The sequence below is a fragment of the Fusarium poae genome, assembly GCF_019609905.1.
Source record: "Fusarium poae strain DAOMC 252244 chromosome Unknown contig_1, whole genome shotgun sequence".
Classification (NCBI taxonomy): Eukaryota; Fungi; Ascomycota; class Sordariomycetes; order Hypocreales; family Nectriaceae; genus Fusarium; species Fusarium poae.
Window position 1 is genome coordinate 395323 of NW_025408659.1, and position 19932 is coordinate 415254.

Here is a 19932-nt window from a genome sequence, read left to right on the forward strand (position 1 = left end):
AATAGCTGCCTACGCTCTCAGGTAGCACCATGTGCTGCCGACGTTGTGCTAGTAGTACTCTCAGTCGGGTCGATCGGGCCTGGTACAGCGGTTTCGTTGCTCTGCATCCGCTATCTGTGGCTTTTCGCGCTTCGGTCTTTGCTTTTGCTCCCAGTGTGAAAGAGTCATTCGTGGGCGATACCCAACGCATCGTGATGGTGTTTCCACCCTTTCCAACTCGTTCGGCATGTTTGTAGATCTCCCGGATGGTGCCTTGTCCTGACTGTTGCCGAGGTTTCATAATCGCTTGTAGCGCCGACCGGTTTCTTGTTGCAATGATCACCTCTCGGTGTCGGAGCCCATCGGGCATGCACCTCAGGACCATTGCTATCGCTTCCAGCTCGGCCATGTATGCGTTTTGCTCGTCTCTCGGGCCAAGAGTGACGGAGTACTTTGCTATAACATCACCATTCACTCCTCCGTCCGCGGTGTTGCGCACAACGCCGCCCATGCCGACTAGTCCGTTTCTCGCAGAGGCACTCGTTGCGATGAGTACTTGTCTCATGCTGCTGGTCCCGGTCATGTCGTCGCCTGTGCCTGTATCTGCTGCTGCCTCCTTGTCTGAACTGTACCGGTACTCCACCACCATGTGTCTATGCCAAGGTGGTAGTGCAAACGGCTCGATCGTTTCCATCCGCTCTATTGTGCCATCGTGGGCGAGTGCTAACTTCGTCAACGGCGACAGATATCTCCGTGTCTCTCTCACCCTGAGTGTCGTAAGCGGGTGCGTCTTCGGCAGTGTTTGCATGTTGACGTAGAGTCGTGTGCCGGCCTGCGCGTGGCGTTCATCGATGGGTAGAATACCAGCTTCAACTTCCGCCACTGCCATCGAAACCGTCTTGAAGGCTCCTGTGATGGCTTGCGCACCCATTTTCTGTGCCTCGTTCAGCCACCTGGTCTCCCTCCACCCGCGTCGGTGGGACCACACGTTCGAAGCGTAGTCCATCGTCGGGGCCACCGTTGCTACAAACAACTGTCTCGCCGTCCGGGGCGTCAACATCTTCAGCCTTCGTAGACACATGGCCGCCCGAAGTCCCCGTGCAGCTGCTTTCGCCATGTGTTCCTCATACCGCAACTCCGAGTCCATCACCAGTCCCAGTATCTTGCCGCTTTTCTTGGGAATGATCCTTTGGCCCTTGATCATATACGGATTTTCGTCGGTGCGTTCGGGATGGCGTGTGAAGTGTATGATGACCGCCTTGTCTTCCTCAAACGTCGCCCCGCTCCGTCTCTCCCACTCCAGTGCTCTGTCGATGACAGCCTGGATGCCCACTCGGTTGGCTTCTGCTGTCGGACCCGTCACCCAGGCTGAGTAGTCATCGATAAAGGCGATCGATCCACCTTTTGCATCGATCTTGCGCTGCACGAGGTCTGCGTTGAAGAAAAGGAACAGCACCGGTGACAGCGGCGACCCTTGCGGAAGTCCAGCCTGTGGCAGCTCCCGTCGCTCAGAGGTGTAGCCGTTTACCACGATCGTCGCGGACCGATTGGAGCAGAAAGCGTCTATCCACTTTACCAATCCCTTGGGGATGCCTCTGGCTTCCAGTCTCTGCAGTAGTCGATCTTTGAACACCCCGTTGTAGGCTCCCTTGACGTCGAAGCTTATCAGGCTGAGCACCTTCCGGTTGCGCCACGCTTTGTAGATGTGCTCTTGGAGGAGCAGGAGTGCCTGCTCGGCCGATCGTTGCTTCCTTCCGCCGAAATGATTCGTGGGCAAGAGCCCGAACGTCTCTACCGCATACGAGATCCTGTCCGCGATGACCGCCTCTAGAATCTTGCCCAGAGTCGATAGAAGTGAGATCGGTCTCCAGGCCTTGGCCACCTTGTAGTTGTCCTTGCCCGGCTTCTTGAGCGGGATGATTTTCGCGCTCCTCCACTGGGCCGGCAGCTCTCCGTCTCTCAGGGATGTCCGAAACAGATGCAGCACCCGGCCTCCCACTACGGGCCAGAGCTGCTTCCGCACTATCGCTGGTAATCCGTCTTCGCCCGGAGCTTTCCATGCCTTGGCCGCCATCACCTTCTCTTCCACCTCCTCCGGTGTCAATTCTGGCATCGCTATTTCTCGCTGCGCCGGCCGGCGCTCTTCATCTTCGATCACAGCCGGCAGAGGGGGGAAGAAGACGCTGAGAAGCTCCTCTGCCTGTTCCACCTTGTCGGTCGTCGTCGTTCCATCTCTTCTCTTTAGAGGAGGTATCTTATCACCCATCGCTTCGCCTCCAGGCGAGAGGTACTTGGCCGATTGCCAGATGTTGGCTCCGTCTTCGAGGAAGCTGTCCCAGTGCGCCTTTTTCTGCCTCCTGATCGCGTCGTGGTATTCCTTTGCCGCTTCTCAGGCCTTTTGCTCCAGGTCTGCTGCCTCTCGTCCTCGTCGCCGGCATGCCCTTGCTTGGTTGCGCCAGTGGGTGTACATCCGCCGCAGTCGGGTTAGGTCCGTCGTCCACCACCTCTTGGCGTAAGGCGACGGTTTGGCTCGTGGGACCAGGTCGTTGATCGCGTCCAGCACCACCGACATCAGCCTATCCGTCTGAGCCTGCACTGTGCCGCCACACGGCAACGCTTCCAGCTTCGTCCTAACCCTCTCCTTGATCTCCAACCAAGGTGCATTCTTGAATAACATTCTTTCGCTGGGCGTTCGTTCCGGCGGTGTCGTGTCAAACTCCGTTCGGATCGCCCGATGGTCCGATCCATGCTCTGTTGGATGTATCCCGCAGCTCGTCATCTCGCCCGCCAACTCCGTCGATGCCAGCACCAGGTCAATCGTGCTCGTTCTACCTCCTGGGCCTTCCCACGTCTTCGTGCCTCGGGGCAGCAGGCTGTGAAGGCCATGTTCTCCCATCAGCTCTATGATCGGTCCAGTTAGCTCTCTGGTAATAGAACTGCTACTCCAAGGAATTTGGAGTGCTACCAGTAGTTCATGGTCGAACTGATAGAAGAGCTCCTTTAGAAACTTGTGCTCGAATATTGTGAAGGGCACATCACTGTCAATGACGAGCCCAACACTACGTTCTTGTACAGCTTTGACCTTTGCCTTTGGTATTATGCTCTGGTCAAGCCGTGGTCGTTTGGGGGTTGCATGGGACTGGAGATCGATCGCGCTATCGTCGCTGGGCTTGATTGACTCGCTGGGGTGATCCGATGGGCTCTGTGCAAGTCAGTATATGGGATATGTTGGTATAGAGGACGGATCCATACTTGCGAAGATGATCTGCTGCAGAAGATGTCGCTTGTACTGAGAAGAATTCTGGCCGACCCTTCGTGTCGCATCGGCTGCAGCACCACACATGACCGATGGGCTGATCCTGGTGATTCAATTCAATGAAGAACATGCCGTGCGATCTGATCCAACTTTTTCTGCCTTTTGCACCTTTCCGAGCTAGCGAATCTTCTTGAACGAAGCGGCGGTTCTTCCAGACGACCTTCGGTAGATCCTCAATAGTCGGGTTAGGGGGCAGCTCCCCGACCGAAGCCTCCTCGAGCTGCTTGGCCACGGTCCTTGGTTGAGACAGTCGCGAGAACGCAGAGGGAAAAAGTGGCGTGGGGCAAGGCGGCGATAGCAGGTACCAACGAGGCTACGGCTTCATATAGGGCTAAGAAGTATCGCCTATCTGTGGCCATCTTGTACAGGGTAGGACTGGGCGGAGGGCACGTCCAGGTTTAATCTTTTTGGGCAGTTCAGATGCAGCATGGCATATATCAACTTTATCAAATCATGTCAACTTACAAATCACTGGAATTGATTTGATTAGGGTGATTGATTGATTGAGTTGATTTATGATGAGCGCTGCATGCAATACACCACATCATCGACAGGATCTACGAAGCTTGGAATAGGGGGCGAGGGCAAGTGGCGAGCCTGCTCCTGCTTGATGTCTCTGGCGCTTTTGATAATGTATCACACAAGCGGCTCCTACACAACCTACGGAAGAGAAGGATTGACGAGAAGACGGTCAGGTGGATCGCCAGCCTTCCTCAAGACCGATACACTAGAATCTCGATCGATGGATTCAAGACAGAACGACACAAAGTCTCAACAGGCACAGTACAAGGCTCGCCCCTCTCACCCATTCTCTACATCTTCTACAACGCAGACCTTGTCGAGAAATGTGACTTGGAAGAGGAAACCACTGCGACTGGATTCATTGACGACGTAGCTATCTTAACATGGGGAGGCTCAACGATAGAAACATGCAACAAGCTCCAACGGGCACTCCAAAGAGCGGAGCAATGGACGAAAACCCACGCGTCCGTCTTTTCGCCTAGTAAATTCCAGCTGATTATTGATACACTTCACTAGAGCACGGACGAGAATAGACACACAGCATCCGCTACACACAACATGGGGTGAGATCCCCGCAAAGCAGACTTGCAAGTATCTGGGGCTCATCCTAGACTCGGCACTGCGATGGAAACCCCATTTAGGTGAGGTACAGCGGAAGGCGACAAGGACGATCTCAGCTCTCCATAGCCTGGGAAGCTCAACCTGGGGCCTTACGTTCCAAGACATGAGAAACATCTATCGGGGTGTTGTGCTGCCACAGATCATGTATGCGTGCTCCGCATGGTCGAACGCCAACTGGAAAATACGGAACACGCCGTACACCCACAAGACATTGGAGAAATTACAACGTCTACAGGCGCGAGCGGCCAGGGTAATTTCTGGTGCCTTCAAAGCCACATCAATTCCAGCCCTGGATATTGAGACCTATCTCCTTCCCGTTGAGCACCAGATCTGGAGGCACAACGTCGAGTGTCTAGGAAGAATCACCCTCGGGACAGAAACCTTTGGGGAACAGGAACAACAACGCCGCGCAAACCGCATACGAGAGCGGAACATCAGAATGAGCCCACGCAGAGCGATACAGAAGGCCATACAAGAAGAACAAGGATTCAGTCTCAAGGAACTGGAGGTAATTACCCCGTACGTCGTCGCCCCATGGTGGATAGGCCCGAAGACGTTCATCGAGGAAAATGCCGAGAAAGCACGGTCAAGACACCAGCACAGCATCGAAAAGGAACCTGACGCCATAGGTACATATATACACGGATGGAAGTCGTATCAACAATCACGTGGGGTCAGCAGCAATATGTACCACCATCAGTCAAGCCAAGAGCGCCTATATGGGTGAAGACACTGTATCGACAGTATACGCCGGCGAGCTTCAGGGGATCTCCTTAGCTCTCCAGATCGCTCAACAAGATCGAGACCAAGGCAACGTCAGAACGAAAGTCATGATCTACACAAACAACCAAGCAGCCATCAGGTCGGTGGCGAGGCCAAAGGGTAAATCAGGATCTTACCTTCTCCAAGACATCACACAGAGGATACAGACACTGCGTGCGCAAGGCTTAACAGTCGAGGTTCGATGGGTTCCAGCTCACAATGGGATATACGGTAACGAAGCTGCCGATCGAGCAGCCAAGGAAGCCACGGGATGGAGACAGAGAGGACCACCAGGTCCAAGGTCACAGCAGCCTCCAACATTACGCTCATTGAAAGCCACGCTGAAGATGTGGTCGCGCAGAGTTGTCAACAGGAGATGGCAAGCCCAATGGCATCAGGAAACTAGGGGTAGGGCAACCTTCCGGCACACACCAGAACCAACACCGAGAGTACTACAGCCACACAAGCACTTCGCCAAGAGGCAGAGCGCCATATACACCCAACTTCGCACCGAGAGGATCGGGATGAATGACTTCCTCTTCAGACAAAGAGTACCAGGGTTCACGGACCCGGGATGCGACTGCAGAGAAGGGCGACAGACAGTGGCTCACATTTTGCTCCAGTGCAGGAAGTACTCTGCACTTCGAAATCTGGAACTAGGACAATTTCCAGGACGTCAAAATCTTCGGACACTGCTGAGCGAGCGCAAAGTAGCAGCAAAGGTCGTCAAATTTACGGAGCAAACCCAGATCCTTGGGCAATTCAGGATCAGTTCCTGACCAGACGAAGCTGAGCACTGGGGGGAGACTGTAGGTAGAAAGGACCCGCACACGAGGCGGATAGCCCGCCTCGCTGGAGACAAAACACATATGTACATTAGTATCTCAAACCACGATCTACGGCAGCTGGTCGGCCGATGTAGATACCATATACAACCCCCCTTTCGACAGCCCCACCCTTTCGTCAAGCAAAAAAAAAAGAGCACCACCAAAAATGGACAACTTCACTTACACGAAAGTTGGCCAGAATAAATAGCTACCTAAAAGAAGCTTCTTTTATTGATTATAGAAATGAGTGGCGATAATTATTTTGACCTGTTGAGGATGTGCTGGGCACGCGATATATGCAAGTCATGCTATTGAAATATTTTCAATACCTATGGTCACTAACCTCCTCACCGCTCTTTCTCGTGATTTTTGATCTTTACCCTCGACAACAGCAGAAAAATGCCTAAATCACGACTTCAATGGGAATATACAGAGGACGATATGGCTGAGGCCATATTGGATATTACCGATCATGGTCTTTCACCCCCTCAAGCGGCCTAGAGAAGAGGAGTGCCCCGAACGACCCTCATCGATAGACTTAACGGCCGTGGGGCCGCTGAAGACCAGATCCAGCCTCGTCGACGTTTATCCAAGAGCCAAGAAGATAGGCTGGCTTTCTGGATCCTCCGCCAGGAGTCCTTGGGCTATGCTCTGTCCCACAGTCAGATCCGCGCTTGTGTCATGGGCTTGTTGAGACAGCAGGGCGAACATCCCAACTTAGGACGCAACTGGGTGATCAAGTTTATTAATCGCCGCGCAGATCTAAAGACCAAGATGGGTAGACGTCAAGAAGCTAAAAGGTTCAACTCTTTTACTCCTAAAGCGGTTCATTGGTACTTTGATATCCGGGATGGCCAGTATGGCTGGATCAAGCCTGAAAACACCGTCAACGTTGATGAAGGCGGTATTATGACTGGTTTCGGCAAGCATTCACCTCTATTCCTTGTCAATTCTTGAATTTTGGCCAACTAACCCTCTAGGTTCAGGTCTAGATAGCCTGGTCGTTGGAAGCGCGGACCCGAAGCGCAAGGCCTTTCTCAAAGGACCACAAACTCGAAATTGGACTTCATTTATCGAAGCTGTCACTGCTGACGGTCGCGCTTTAGTTCCTGGCATAATCTTCAAGGGAAAAGAACTGCAAAAACAATGGTTTCTTGAGGAGTTCAAGCAGATAGCAGACTGGTATTACATAACATCGCCCAACGGGTGGACTGATGACCACATAGGCATTGAATGGCTTGAAAGAGTCTATCTGCCCCAGACAACACCTGCTGACGAGTCAGACGCGAGACTGATCATTTTAGATGGTCATGGAAGCCATGCAACTGTATGTTCTTTATTTTCCCCACCTCAAGATCAGTGCTGAGTGATAGAAGGATGAATGGATGGCCACATGCTTTCTGAACAACGTTTATTGCTGCTATCTACCAGCACACTGCTCTCATGGACTCCAGCCACTGGACGAGTATTTAACGCGCTGAAGGCTGCATATCGACGAGAGTTGGAAAGGTTCGCCTCGTTGACTGATTCCGCTCCGATGGACAAGGTCAATTTCATCAGGGCCTACGCCAAGGCTCGCCGAGTTGGAATGACTAAGAAGAACATACTGTCTGGCTGGAGGGTCACTGGAAACTGGCCAATTTCACATGCGAAAGCGTTACGGCACCCTGAAATCCAACAAGATGGGCCAAACGGCAGCCCAAGAGTGACTCCTGAACCCAGGCCGTATCTTGGCTCGGATAATACTCCACAGACGAGCCGTCAAATTCGTGATCTTGGGTTGAACAAAACACCAAAGACGCGGAGACGGTACAACGTAATAGCCAAGGGCTTTGAGGCTCAACAACAGACAGTAGCGGCGCATACGCAGAGGATTGCCAGCCTAGAGGAAGAATTGGCTCGGCTGAAGAGAGGGAAGAAGAGGAAGGCGGTACCGAATCCTAACAGGCGTTTTATGACTCTCGGGGATACTTTAGCTGTTGGAGAAGCCATACCTGAAGGGGAGACTCAAAAGGAGTCTATCGTGGTGGAATCTGTCTGTTCAGACGAGCGAGAGTCAGAATCAGAGGCTAGCTCGGTCATTGAAGTGAGAGAGGAAGCCGTACCCCACCAACGGACCACGCGGTCAGGACGGCTTATTAAAAACCTAAATTCCAATAGAGATAGTTATTCGCTATTGTGAGATGAGACATTTTGCACATGTCCTTCATTTTGGCCGAGTTGTTTACAAGTGAAGTTGTCCATTTTTGGTGGTGCTCTTTTTTTTTTGCTTGACGAAAGGGTGGGGCTGTCGAAAGGGGGGTTGTGTATGGTAGAGGTTAGGGAGGAGGAGAAAGTGGGAAGTTTGGAGACAGCTGGCCAAATATCGTTTGATGTTTGGCGAAGTGGGGCGGCACGGATGAATATTTGGGGCGCGTCTCGGCTGTCGGCCAAACCCCACTAGCCGGGCATGGCTGCTGTTAAAAAGCGGCTAAAACCGAGTAGGAATACAACCAACCAACCAACCATAGATCCTGAACGTAGCTCCTTGAGCTACGTCTTGTCAATAGAGCCTGGCCTGCCTGCAGTGCCTATCCGTAGCAATAGAACCGATCCCGCCAGAAGCGTTCCCCGTTCACCTGTACTACCGAGACCCGCCCGTGACAATAGTGCGTGTTAGGCTTATTGAGGTTAGGGTTAAAAGAAGTGTTATTGATAGCTGGTGAGCTAAGTTCTATCTACTGCTAAATGAACGTGTATACTGTGGTGATTGTGCGAGGGACGACAAGTCCTTGGGATGAGTCGTTCCTGGAACGCTGCGTTCCTACATCCGTCGTTCCAACATGGGGTTGCTCATTGGTTATCGTAGGGTAGGTGGGTTTCTTGCGGCTGACGCCTTGCATGAGTTTTTGTGGGGTACACGTGACGTAAGAACTGGGATCGTAACAACCTGCTAAATCACATTTGTATGAACGATTCTGTCAGGATCGTTTGTGAATAATTCCTAGGTCAACGCCAACGATCGCGAGGATGTTCTCGAGGGCCTTAACAGCGCCGCGAACCCCCTGGATTTCGGGAGTAGGGTTGACACCAGCGGGCTGGGCAATAGGAGAAGCGATGGCCGACGCGGCGAGGGCGAAGAGGGAGAAGAAAGTGGCCTTCATTTTGAATGATGTTTTTGGGTGAGAGTGATAGAGGTTTTTGGGTGAGAGTGATAGAGAGAGAAGTGGTTTTGAGTGTAGAGTGTGAGTGTGAGAGAGTTATTGATGATAAGAATGATGAGAACTGATTTGAAGCAGAGAAAAGGCGTCCTTATATACTAAGGGGGTTCAATCACAACCCCCCTGACCTTCGTACCTCAGGTAGGGGGGGGTCGCTGAGAAGCAAAGTGCGCTTTGATTTGCAAACTTGGGGTACTTACATTTACTCCAAAATTACATACGCGACTGAGGGATATCACACAACACGTCGCCCTCGCAATAACAAAACACGCCTCACGCATGCAAATCACGTCGGATTGAGATGCGGTTTCTTCTAAAATTAAAAGACCGGCCAGGTCACGACAGAGTGGTGTAACCAATTAAAATGAGCCAAATCATAGATACCTAGCATCCCACCTATCTTGGCCCATGATAGAAGTACCAGCAATCCCCCAAGCTGGAGCGCGTCTTCTCCGGGGCAAGACGCACAATATCATGGGACCGGTGCCAATTGGGTAGTTGTACAATTGAGAGGCGAATACATGAAGAGTTGGATCAAAAGCGGGATAAGACAAGGTTATCCGGTAGTGTTACTTGAAGCGGAAGGTATTAAGGACAACAACATAGAGGGGTTAGATGATTCGGCTGGCTGATAGAGCTCCAACCCAGATTCGGTTTAGTTGAAATGTAAATGACGGCATTTCTTAGTTTCCATATAGGTTGCATTCCATATTCCATAAGGCACGGTATGGAGTATGGAATATGGAATGTGGATAGAAAGCCTGCTGTAGAGGACCAGCCTGTTTTCGTAATATATGACATGGTGAGATTGACTCAAGGCTATACAAACATATGACGAACGTCATATTAATAATGAAATAACGTCATTGATTACTAGCAAAACGTTAAATTGAGGGAAATTGAATTCCAGTTACCCGTTGGCTCGAGCCGGGGGAAGGGCCAACTAAGCAAGCTTAGTTGGCCACAAAATCGCGTGACACCAACACAATCTGTTGAATAGTGTCAAAAGGAAGCTCATGGAAGTAGCTTAAAAAGGCTATTGTCATCAAAGATGACAGTTGCCACCTATTGCCACAGGCTTAGCAAGCAGCTTCTAGTTGATTCCACATAGCACAGAAAAGACATATAGAGCTTGCTTTACACCTCAAGTAGCAGCAGAAACAACAATAATTCACATGAACATCTGACACAATCGCGCGACATCTGCGGGGGTGTGAGTTTGGTGTGATTTTCAACAATTCTCATATTACGGTGCTTAAATCTTGTCGGAAAGGTCAGAAATTGCACAGAAGAGATAAATTGAGGTCTCTCGTGATATCAATTGACTACTGACTATCTTCGGGCTGCAGAGGCAGCTACAGCGGCGGCCAGGCTCGGGTGCCTTGTAGAACAGCCTCCCACGTAAATTATGCTGTAGATGTGTTTCCTTGGTTGGCAGCGCCTGTATTCCTTCTTTCTGTGATGAGATTGTAAAGGGGATCTTCAGATCGGCCTTAGTGTTGAGTCGGGCACGGCGTTGAGTAGGGCAGGGGTGACTCAGAAAGTGATTCAGGAAGTGACTTGTAGTCAGGCAGGCACGGCGGCGATGAGGGCATCGCCACTTCATCTAGATCAGAGAATTCGTTAAGGTTATCTTCATGCTCGCTATCGGTATAAGCGTGAGGTTTTGTGAGGTTGAAGTCAACAGTATCATCACTGTGATTGAGCCTTGATAAATCTACTGCGCTGAGCGGCTTTGCAGCAAATCGAGCGTTGCGAATAGACTCATTAACTTCCGGTGCTCGCTGTGTATCAATTGTGAAGAATTCCTCCTTTTGACTAAGCTTCCTTGACATATCAGCACGGTTTTCATCGATAGAGTAATATTCCACATCCTTTCCTGTGTACTCAAGCCACTGCTTAAACTGTAGTGTGACGGGTGAAGGTTCCCAAGGGATAAACTAGTCCGTACTGGTTTATGTTGGCAGAGTCGTAGGGCGTTGTCACTGAGCGTTGCGAAGTGTCACGTCTCTTAATAGTGAATAGAGCGGGTCAGGCGTATTCAGGTAAAGAAGTTTTGTTGATAACTGGTAGGCCATCGTACTATCTAGTGCTAAGCGAATATATATATACATGAGGTTATGCAGGTCGAACGAGGTCGGTTCGACTCTGTTCGACAGGCATGCAAGGCGAACGAGGTCGGGTCGACTCTGTTCGTCATGCAAGTCGAATGGGGTCCGTTCGACTTGTATAGGGTAGGTCTATTCTAAGTGGTGGAAAACGTGGGGTATGTTATCTCACGTGGGTGGAGATTAGTTGGGTCGTAACATGTAGCCTCTTTGGAAGCCCTTCAATAGTGACTTCTCTATTCTCTCGCCACTCTTTCTTAATTGCATCAAGCTCACGGATAGCTAGGCTTCGCGCCAAACGGAGCTGTTGCCGTATATCCTTCTTCTCGCCATCAGCAAGGAATTCGGTCTGTTGGTCTCGTAGGTCCTGTCACTGGCTGGCGATCAATTCAATTCAATTCAATTCAATCACACATCTGGTGGACGAAAGATCGGCCAGTGAACCGTGCGAGCATGCACGTCCCATGAAACGCACCGTGCCACCCCTGCTTCAACTCAATCAACGCCTCAGATTGAATTGATCGTCACCCTGGATTCAGACCGACCAGCCAAGCGCGTGGATCATGGCCATGGTGTCACGCCAGCTACTAGCGATGATCATATGATGCAAGACGAAGACGTAGCGTATAATCCATCTAACAAGAAGAGAAACATCGAAGAGATGAGTGGACAGGCTGAACCTGCTTCAGACCGACCAGCCAAGCGCATGTATCATGGCTATAATGCCATGCAGGCTATTAGTGATGATCATATGATGCGAGACGAAGCACAACCAATCCAAGAATTGGATGAGGAGACATCGGGGTACGCGGAACGAGTTAGAAACTATCAATTCCGTTTAACGTCTAAAATCGACGAGAAACTATACAACGAATTCAAGGAAGCCTTTGAAACAGGTGGCATGACTTTGGCGAAAGTCATTCATGACTCTCCACAACACGTTCGATTGTGGGCTTTGAATATGTTAGATACGGAATTCAGAAGAACTATCATTGATATCATGTCAGACATGGAAACGAATCGTGGACATTTTGATCCTGTAGGTGCTCTCCCAAATATCGTAACAGACTCGTTGCTCCACGAGTTTGGCATGACAAAAACTTCTTGTGTTGTATGCGAAGGCGGATTTTGTAGGAGAAAGAAAAACCCTGTGGATGTAGAGGAAGTTGTATGGAAAGATTGTAGACTACATTTAATGCATCTTCAGTGTTTTCGTGACAAGGTCTCAGAAGGCAAGATACCTGGCAAAGGCTTTTGCAAATGCGTTAACTTTTTCTAGAGTAAATAAATCCCTTTCAACTTGAGTAGGAGTTAGTAACAACGAAAGCGCTATCTGAGACAAAATGAGCATCCTAACGTAGATTCGATGGCCTGAGCGGCTCAGTGCCATGTCTCTGCAATACACATAGCTCGTCACAGACAGTTTCCAGTACACCTACCTGGTTATTTTGTGCTTTATACGTGCTATGTACATTATTATTCATCTAGGAAGAGGATGTTGGATGTATGTAACAGTAGTCTAGAATGGGATTTCGTACCTCTTACGCAACTCCAACCAATAACATACCCCAGTCAATCTGTTTGAGCAATGTAGGTAAAGCTCTGTTGAATCATTAACAACGGGGCGAGTTCCCTGGTCCTGTACGTAATATTTTCAACTTTCGATTTAATCTGTAAAATGATACCTAGAATGTTTGGACAGCGCAGCTGACTCCGTGTAGTCAGATCAATGTTAGATTTCTCGTCTACGCCACACTTGCAAATGGAGTCGTGTATGTTTTACAATTGATAGCTCTTCAGTAATTACTAACGAACGACTCTCAGAAACTGCAGAAACCTCACAAGCATATCATGAATAGCAAGTGCAAGTACCACGAGGCAATAGAACTTGTTACGTCCAACCATATGGATGTCATTGATGTAATGAGCATCACAGTGCCAACATTCAGACGACGGATGAGGCCAGATAAAGAAGAGATTAAATATAGGTCCTATTGCCGTTAGACCTATGACCGCCGCAATACTCTTCTTTCCCCAGTCGATAGGATATGTAAGTGCCAAATCCCTGCCAAGCCCGACCGAGTGCTGATAGGGTGCATAAGCTCGAAGAGTAGGAAGTGGATGCACTATGAATGTCTCTTTGAGGACGCTGTTCATCAGGCCCTTGGGCGTCTGGAAGCAGAAGATCCGCATCAAAACGAAGGACCACCTGTCGATGAACAATAACCTAAAGGCTTCGCGTTCCGTTTTTCACCTCTCGATCATACATGGGCACTTTCGTTCGTTCGTTCATTCGTTCGTTCCGTTTAAAACGTTTATGCATGTTAAATCGTTTAACCGTTTAAGGGCATCCTAAAACCGTTTGAACGGTTAAACGATTTTTCAGCCCTGGCACTCGAAAAATATTTCAAAATGTCAAGCTCCGGAGACCTTCGCTTAGGTCAAGGGCAAGGATCACGACCATTGTGAATAGCTTCACGGTCAGCGTGAACGCTACACCATACCTAGCGCCAGGTAACAGCCTGCTGCCTATGAGATTGGCAGACTAAACACAGGTATAAGAGACCGACTCTCGTCGCTCTTTAGATAGAAGAGATGGTCCTCAATCTACACTGATCTTTTGTTCAATGTCTGTATTCGTGTATCGGTGCTAGGCTGACACAAAACCCATTGATATTGGGTCTCAATCCATGATACCAAGTTCAGAATCTCGCCTTTTACCTATCAATATGTCATCTGACACATCGTCTATTATTGGTGCTACAGAAAACCCCCCAGATGTCAATGGATTGCCGTCAAACTTCCTCTCAATTATGGACATCACGAAGGACCGTTCAAGTACACGCGGACACAAGACTGGAGGTAAAACCATCTATATTTGCACTGCGTGTGGAGATAAACGATACGGCCATAAGGCAAATGCTGCCAATCACGTCAGAAACAACCACCCGGTCGCATCCAGATCCACCAGGTCTGTATCGGGCACCCAGCGCTCAATCTCCGCACATTTTCGCCCTGTAGCAAGCGAGGACGCACTTCGAAATGCCTTCAACCCGCAGGCATATCAGGAAGCATTGATCAGCATCCTCACGTGTCGGAGAGTGCCCTTTTCGGCTATTGAAGGCAAGAAGAACATGTTCATGGGATAGATTACGAATCACATGCAAAACTATCGAGATGATTGAATGTACGGGCAATTGGTTGCGTCAAGGACTCATACAGCCTCTGCATGAGAACGGGATGGGTTTAATCGGAATCCCACGGCCGGAGGGTGACTCTCAGGACGTTGGCGATGATAGTGGGCATTATTTCGACTGGTATTAGAGCAGGCGCGGTGGATATTTCTCACCGTCATAAATCGTTCATTCGTTCTTTTAAATCGTTTATTCGTTCGTTTAACCGTTTGCAATATTTTTGAACCGTTCAAACGTTTGAGGAAATATTTGACCGTTTAAACGGTTTGCCCATGTATGCCCGTAGCTTCCAAAAGAAGAACGCCTCCAAGAGAAGCAAGCTCTGGCACGCTACGTTCGGATTTCTCCTCTGCCACCAGCAACACCGAAGGCCCCGTCGCAGCAGGCACTGTGTTCCCCGAGCCATTATCATCATCATCTGTAAGGTCGAATGTGTCACCATCGATCGATGAGTCCTCCGGGAATGTCAGGTCGCGACGAGGGAGGCATTTGGACGAGCGGCCCTCATCTAGATCTCCAGTTAGACAGCACTACGGCGGAAAAGAATATATACCAGGCGCGGTTTGTCAGACACGAACCTTGACATGCTAAAACTGACATGAAATCAATTTGATCTAGACTCAATAGATGATGGCATGACAGAAATAGCTGCCCCGGACGGCGAAATGTCGCTAAATGGCCAGTCGCCAGTATTCGGCCCCGATATGCAGATGGATTCGGCCGATGAGGATGGCAGGTCATGGCATATGCTTTCAACACCTCCACGTAGTCATGAGTCTTACCCAGGTCAAATACTCAATGTCTACACAGTACAGTCGGCCTGCTAACCATCGGCCCTAGACGGCATGATAAACAGGGCAAATGATGACCGACGCGAAAATAGTGTTACCCGAAGCGAGCATCCTCTAAGCGAGACACATGACGAAGAGCGATCAGACCCCATTGCTGCGGAAGTGCCTACACGTCAGGAAATATATAACTGGGTTGAAGAGGAAGAGTTGGACGAAGGGGAGAAACTGGCTCGGCGTATCGTCTATATCCTCACCGCTGGTCTTGTGTCATGTCCGGCGGATCAACACAAGAACCAGGACGCATCACACCTCGCAACTTGCCGCCGCCATCTACACCTCCGTGAGACGTGGGCTGGGTCCAGCGCCAGAGTCAGTGGGCCGTCCTTCGCTGAGCGAGAGGAACAGTCACGGCAGTTCGGCCTAGACCGGACCGTCCGACCCCTTGATGCTTCAGTCACGGGCCTCCGTCGCGACCAGCTGCCTTCAGCCAGCCGGCTCGAGGCCTAATTCGCGGGCTGGCACGAAGACAAAGACTGGTCAGATGCCGAGATCTGCCTCCACCAAGACGACGTGTCGCAGCGGAAGCTGGCGCCCGCCGTTCACGACATCGACAGCTTCCTACATATCACGAAAGATCCGCGCAGCCTGCGAAGGCCGTTGAACATATATATCACGGCCCAGCCAAGCCTCCTCCTCTCCAAATCCATTCACGTCCGCGTGCCCATACGGGTGGGAGAGAAGATCAAGCAGGTCCCGATCTACCAGATCCCGCACACCGTGCTTGCTCACCAAAGGCCACGAACGGTCTACATGTTCTTCCCGCGGCTCTACGACGAGAAGCGCCGGAAGAAGGGCCCAGTACCCCTGCGAGAGGAGCAGAATAGGCTGTTCTTCGACGGCTTCATCAGGCCAAGCATCGAGAAGATTGGACCGCACTTTATGCACCACTTGCCTGAAAGCTATGACTCCGTCCGGGCAGCATCGCACATCGCCAGGGAGTCGTCGGGCTCGGCGGCTGTACGCGGGGCGGCCTTTGAGGTGCCATATAGCGAGGAGAACCTTCCCAGGTTGTGGAGCGTCATGCAGGAGGCACTCGATCGTGCGGAGCGCGACATGGCGGCTGACGGGCTCCGACCCGGCGACGGCGGGGGAGTGCGGGAGACAGAAGATGCCAGTAGGCTGTGGCAGTTTGGCGATGCTATCTTCCTCTGCAGCTACAAGGACACCAAGCTGTGGTATCAATCCTCCGGCAGTAGCATAGCGGGGTGCTGGGAGACTTCCGCGCCCGATGTGGCGTCGTCAGTCTCGAGCAGGAGCCGGCAGCCAGTATTCGCAGTGGCAGCCCTGCTTACGGTGACAACAGTACAGAACCGGCGGTGCAGGGGCAAACCCAGCTTGTAGACGTTGCATCCGAGCTCCTGCCAACGAGAAGTGGGCATACTGTTCTGGTTCGGCGGTGCTGCCAGCATAACACCTTGCGTTTTCTCTATGGACAGTCTAGGGAGGCTCTGCTCGGAAGGACAGCCCTGCGGGTGGAGGACGAGGCTGAGAATGACTGGGATGATAATGCCGGTAGTAGGTAGCCAGGAAGATGAGGAAGGGGAAGGTGAAAATTATGACCTTGACGAAGGCGACTGGCAAGCTCCAAACAGAAGGGGGAGCGAGGAGGAGCAGGCTGCAGGAGACGGTTGGAAGCCTCCCCGGACCCCGCGCGCCGCCACAACGGAGTATCCTGTACACATGCTGCGAGACTCCATCTCCACCACTTCAGAGCCCAGGAGAACCAGTCCTATCTTTAGGCGCGGCGTCTCGTATGTACAATCCTACACCGTAGAGGAGGGGAACTTCAACGTGGCCGCCATCTGGGCCTTCTTACACCCCAACATCTTCAACCTCGCGCACAGCGAAGAGGCCTGGGCGGCAGTGGCCCGAACGGGTAACATCAAGGCTAGCCGCCAGGACACGGAACGGGCACTATCGCAGTCAATCCAGCGCATGGCTAGCAACCTTGAGGACCCGTCACGGGGGTACGGCTGGCGGGTTGAGCTGCGCATCACGACAGCACTCGCGGCTCAGTTGCGGCCGGCAGAGATCCAGTATAAGCATATCCCGGCATTCCTGTGCAATAGAAATCACATCTCTGCTCTCAGCCAAATAGGCCAATGTCCAGTAGGTCTCCAATCGTATAATATCATCTCTTTTCTCATACGCGCCTCTCCGACTTTCGCATATGTCTGAATAAAGTTGGCTCAATTGTCCCGTGCAGAATCAATCAAACTAGCCGGGTTTTAGAGTTCCTTCCGATACGCACCTTCGATGATATTAAAATTTCCATTATCTAGTAGCTGCAAATAATGAGAACAATGTGCTGGTAGGTAACAGCAGTAGACGTTGTTCGGAAGGCACGTAACTATCCATTCATCCTGGATGCTCGTCAGCGGTTTGATAGCGGGAGAATTTACGGTAAAAACTGCAAAAGTCTCATCTGTGCATGGCTTTCCTGACCGTCAAGGATAATGAGTCTCTTATCTGACGTAACACGAGGCTCTGTTCGAGGTAGATTGACATCTTTCAACCACTCGAGAGCTATGTGGAATCTCTAATACGTAATAGCGCGAACTACCTGGACCGCCTAGCGACTACCAAGCCCTATTGGGTATATAATGATTGTCCTTCAGTAGTCGCTGCTTCCACAGGGCGTCATGACCTTAAGTGAGCCCACTATGACAAGCCATGTGCTGTCCGAGCACAAGGTTGCGATGGACTAAGCGTCGGCCTTGGCGGGCTTCTCCTCGTCATACTCCTCCACGCTATAGACGTCGTCGTCGATGACTGCGTCCTGATACTGCTGGTACTCCGATACCAGGTCATTCATATTGGACTCAGCCTCCGTAAACTCCATCTCGTCCATGCCTTCTCCGGTATACCAGTGCAAGAAGGCCTTGCGGCGGAACATAGCGGTGAACTGCTCACCAACGCGCTTAAAGATCTCTTGGATGGCGGTCGAGTTGCCAACAAAAGTGGACGACATCTTCAACCCCTGCGGCGGGACAGAGCATAGACTCGTCTGCACGTTATTGGGAATCCATTCAACAAAGTAAGCCGAGTTCTTCTGCTGAATCTTATACATCTGGTCCTCCACCTCCCTCGCAGACACCTTTCCGCGAAAGATGGCAGAGCAGGTCAGGTAGCGGCCGTTTCGGAAATCAGAGCCCGTCATCATGTTCCTGGGGTTAAATAGCTGCTGGGTAAGCTCGGGGATAGATACAGCACTGAACGAGTGCGAGTCACGGCTAGTGAGGGGCGCAAAGCCAACCATGAAGAAGTGTAGGCGGGGAAGGGAACCTAGACGGGAAGGAGGAATGCTTAGCCACAGCATTACTTGATTACAGCGATATGTGCCTAGATGAGACGAGTCTTCCTACCAAATTAACGGCCATCTTGCGAAGGTCAGAGTTTAGCTGTCCAGGAAAGCGCAGTGAAGTTGACACGCCAGACATGACGGTTGATATGAGGTGATTAAGGTCGCCATAGGAAGGATTCGATAGCTTCAGGGTACCCTTGCAGATATCATACAGAGCCTCATTATCGATACAGAAAGTCACATCTGAGTTTTCAACCAGCTGGTGGACTGAAAGCGTGGCATTATACGGCTCCACGACGGTATCAGACACCTTGGGAGACGGTACTACACTGAAGGTAGCCATCATACGGTCCGGGAACTCTAAATAGGCGGTTAGAACCGTGAGAGACAGTGCATCGAAATGTGCATCACATCAGTGGTATCAATCTCACCCTCACGAATCTTGGAAATTAGCAGCGTGCCCATGCCGGAGCCGGTACCGCCACCGAGCGACTGGGTGATTTGGAAGCCTTGGAGGGAGTCGCAGCCTTCGGCCTCGCGACGGACCACATCCAGTACTTGATCAACCAACTCAGCACCCTCTGTGTAGTGACCCTTAGCCCAGTTGTTTCCGGCGCTCGAGTGTCCAAAGACAAAGTTGTCGGGACGAAAGAACTGGCTAAGCGGGCCGGAGCGCACCGCATCCATTGTGCCAGGTTCTAAATCAACGAGCACGGCACGTGGCACGTACTTGTTGCTGGATGTCTATGCGAACTCGATCAGAAGCCGACGATAGTTTGGAATGGGTCACATAATATCGCGCACCTCGTTGAAATAGACGTCCATACGCGCAAGCTGTAGTTCGGAGGTCCCATTATACCTAGATTGACGCGTGAGAAGGATGAATATTCAGTGGCATTTCGAATGGGTTGCCTACATGCCACTGCTATCCAAACCATGCTCGCCCGAAATGGTCTGCCAGAAGGCAGAGCCGATTTGGTTGCCCTATTGAGGTTAATATGCTGCGTTAGGAAGAAATGAGGAAAAAGATGTAGCAAGAAGGGCGTGATACTCACACATTGGCCAGCTTGGAGATGCACCTATCGAAAAGGGAGTCCAAGGTTAGTTTGTGGAGCTTCCAAGGCAGGATTAGAAGCGGACTTACAATTTCACGCATAGTGAACCCAATTCAGCAGTGGTGGTTTTAAGCACCGATGAGATAAATCTGTACAGCGTGTGAGAACAAAAGACAATCTCAAAATGTTGAGA

The 19932-nt window shown here is 50.9% G+C and overlaps 7 protein-coding genes across 7 annotated transcripts; 3 read left to right on the forward strand and 4 right to left on the reverse strand.

Annotated features, from left to right (window-relative positions):
* Positions 1-8866: 8866 nt before the first annotated feature.
* Positions 8867-9170, reverse strand: FPOAC1_012929 (uncharacterized protein; the record flags this gene model as incomplete). The annotated part of the gene is made up of 2 exons (XM_044857272.1): positions 8867-8959; positions 9021-9170. 2 exons carry the CDS (start codon positions 9168-9170, stop codon positions 8867-8869), a joined length of 243 nt encoding a protein of 80 aa, XP_044701455.1.
* A 1550-nt stretch (positions 9171-10720) lies between these two features.
* On the reverse strand, positions 10721-11390 carry FPOAC1_012930 (uncharacterized protein; the record flags this gene model as incomplete). The annotated part of the gene is made up of 2 exons (XM_044857273.1): positions 10721-11131; positions 11361-11390. The coding sequence occupies 2 exons, from the start codon at positions 11388-11390 to the stop codon at positions 10721-10723; spliced, it is 441 nt and encodes a 146-aa protein (XP_044701456.1).
* A 398-nt stretch (positions 11391-11788) lies between these two features.
* FPOAC1_012931 (uncharacterized protein) lies at positions 11789-12614 on the forward strand (the record flags this gene model as incomplete). The annotated part of the gene is made up of 2 exons (XM_044857274.1): positions 11789-11794; positions 11847-12614. 2 exons carry the CDS (start codon positions 11789-11791, stop codon positions 12612-12614), a joined length of 774 nt encoding a protein of 257 aa, XP_044701457.1.
* Positions 12615-14064: 1450 nt separating this feature from the next.
* Positions 14065-14484, forward strand: FPOAC1_012932 (uncharacterized protein; the record flags this gene model as incomplete). The annotated part of the gene is made up of 1 exon (XM_044857275.1): positions 14065-14484. One exon carries the CDS (start codon positions 14065-14067, stop codon positions 14482-14484), a length of 420 nt encoding a protein of 139 aa, XP_044701458.1.
* Positions 14485-14786: 302 nt separating this feature from the next.
* Positions 14787-15129, reverse strand: FPOAC1_012933 (uncharacterized protein; the record flags this gene model as incomplete). The annotated part of the gene is made up of 2 exons (XM_044857276.1): positions 14787-15037; positions 15108-15129. 2 exons carry the CDS (start codon positions 15127-15129, stop codon positions 14787-14789), a joined length of 273 nt encoding a protein of 90 aa, XP_044701459.1.
* Positions 15130-15194: 65 nt separating this feature from the next.
* On the forward strand, positions 15195-17984 carry FPOAC1_012934 (uncharacterized protein; the record flags this gene model as incomplete). Its single annotated transcript, XM_044857277.1, has 5 exons — positions 15195-15315; positions 15370-15689; positions 15900-16494; positions 16900-17489; positions 17934-17984. 5 exons carry the CDS (start codon positions 15195-15197, stop codon positions 17982-17984), a joined length of 1677 nt encoding a protein of 558 aa, XP_044701460.1.
* Positions 17985-18084: 100 nt separating this feature from the next.
* On the reverse strand, positions 18085-19840 carry TUB2_2 (Tubulin beta chain (Beta tubulin); the record flags this gene model as incomplete). Its single annotated transcript, XM_044857278.1, has 8 exons — positions 18085-18592; positions 18637-18665; positions 18746-19044; positions 19116-19428; positions 19489-19543; positions 19601-19668; positions 19740-19763; positions 19829-19840. 8 exons carry the CDS (start codon positions 19838-19840, stop codon positions 18085-18087), a joined length of 1308 nt encoding a protein of 435 aa, XP_044701461.1.
* Between the last annotated feature and the right edge of the window lie 92 nt (positions 19841-19932).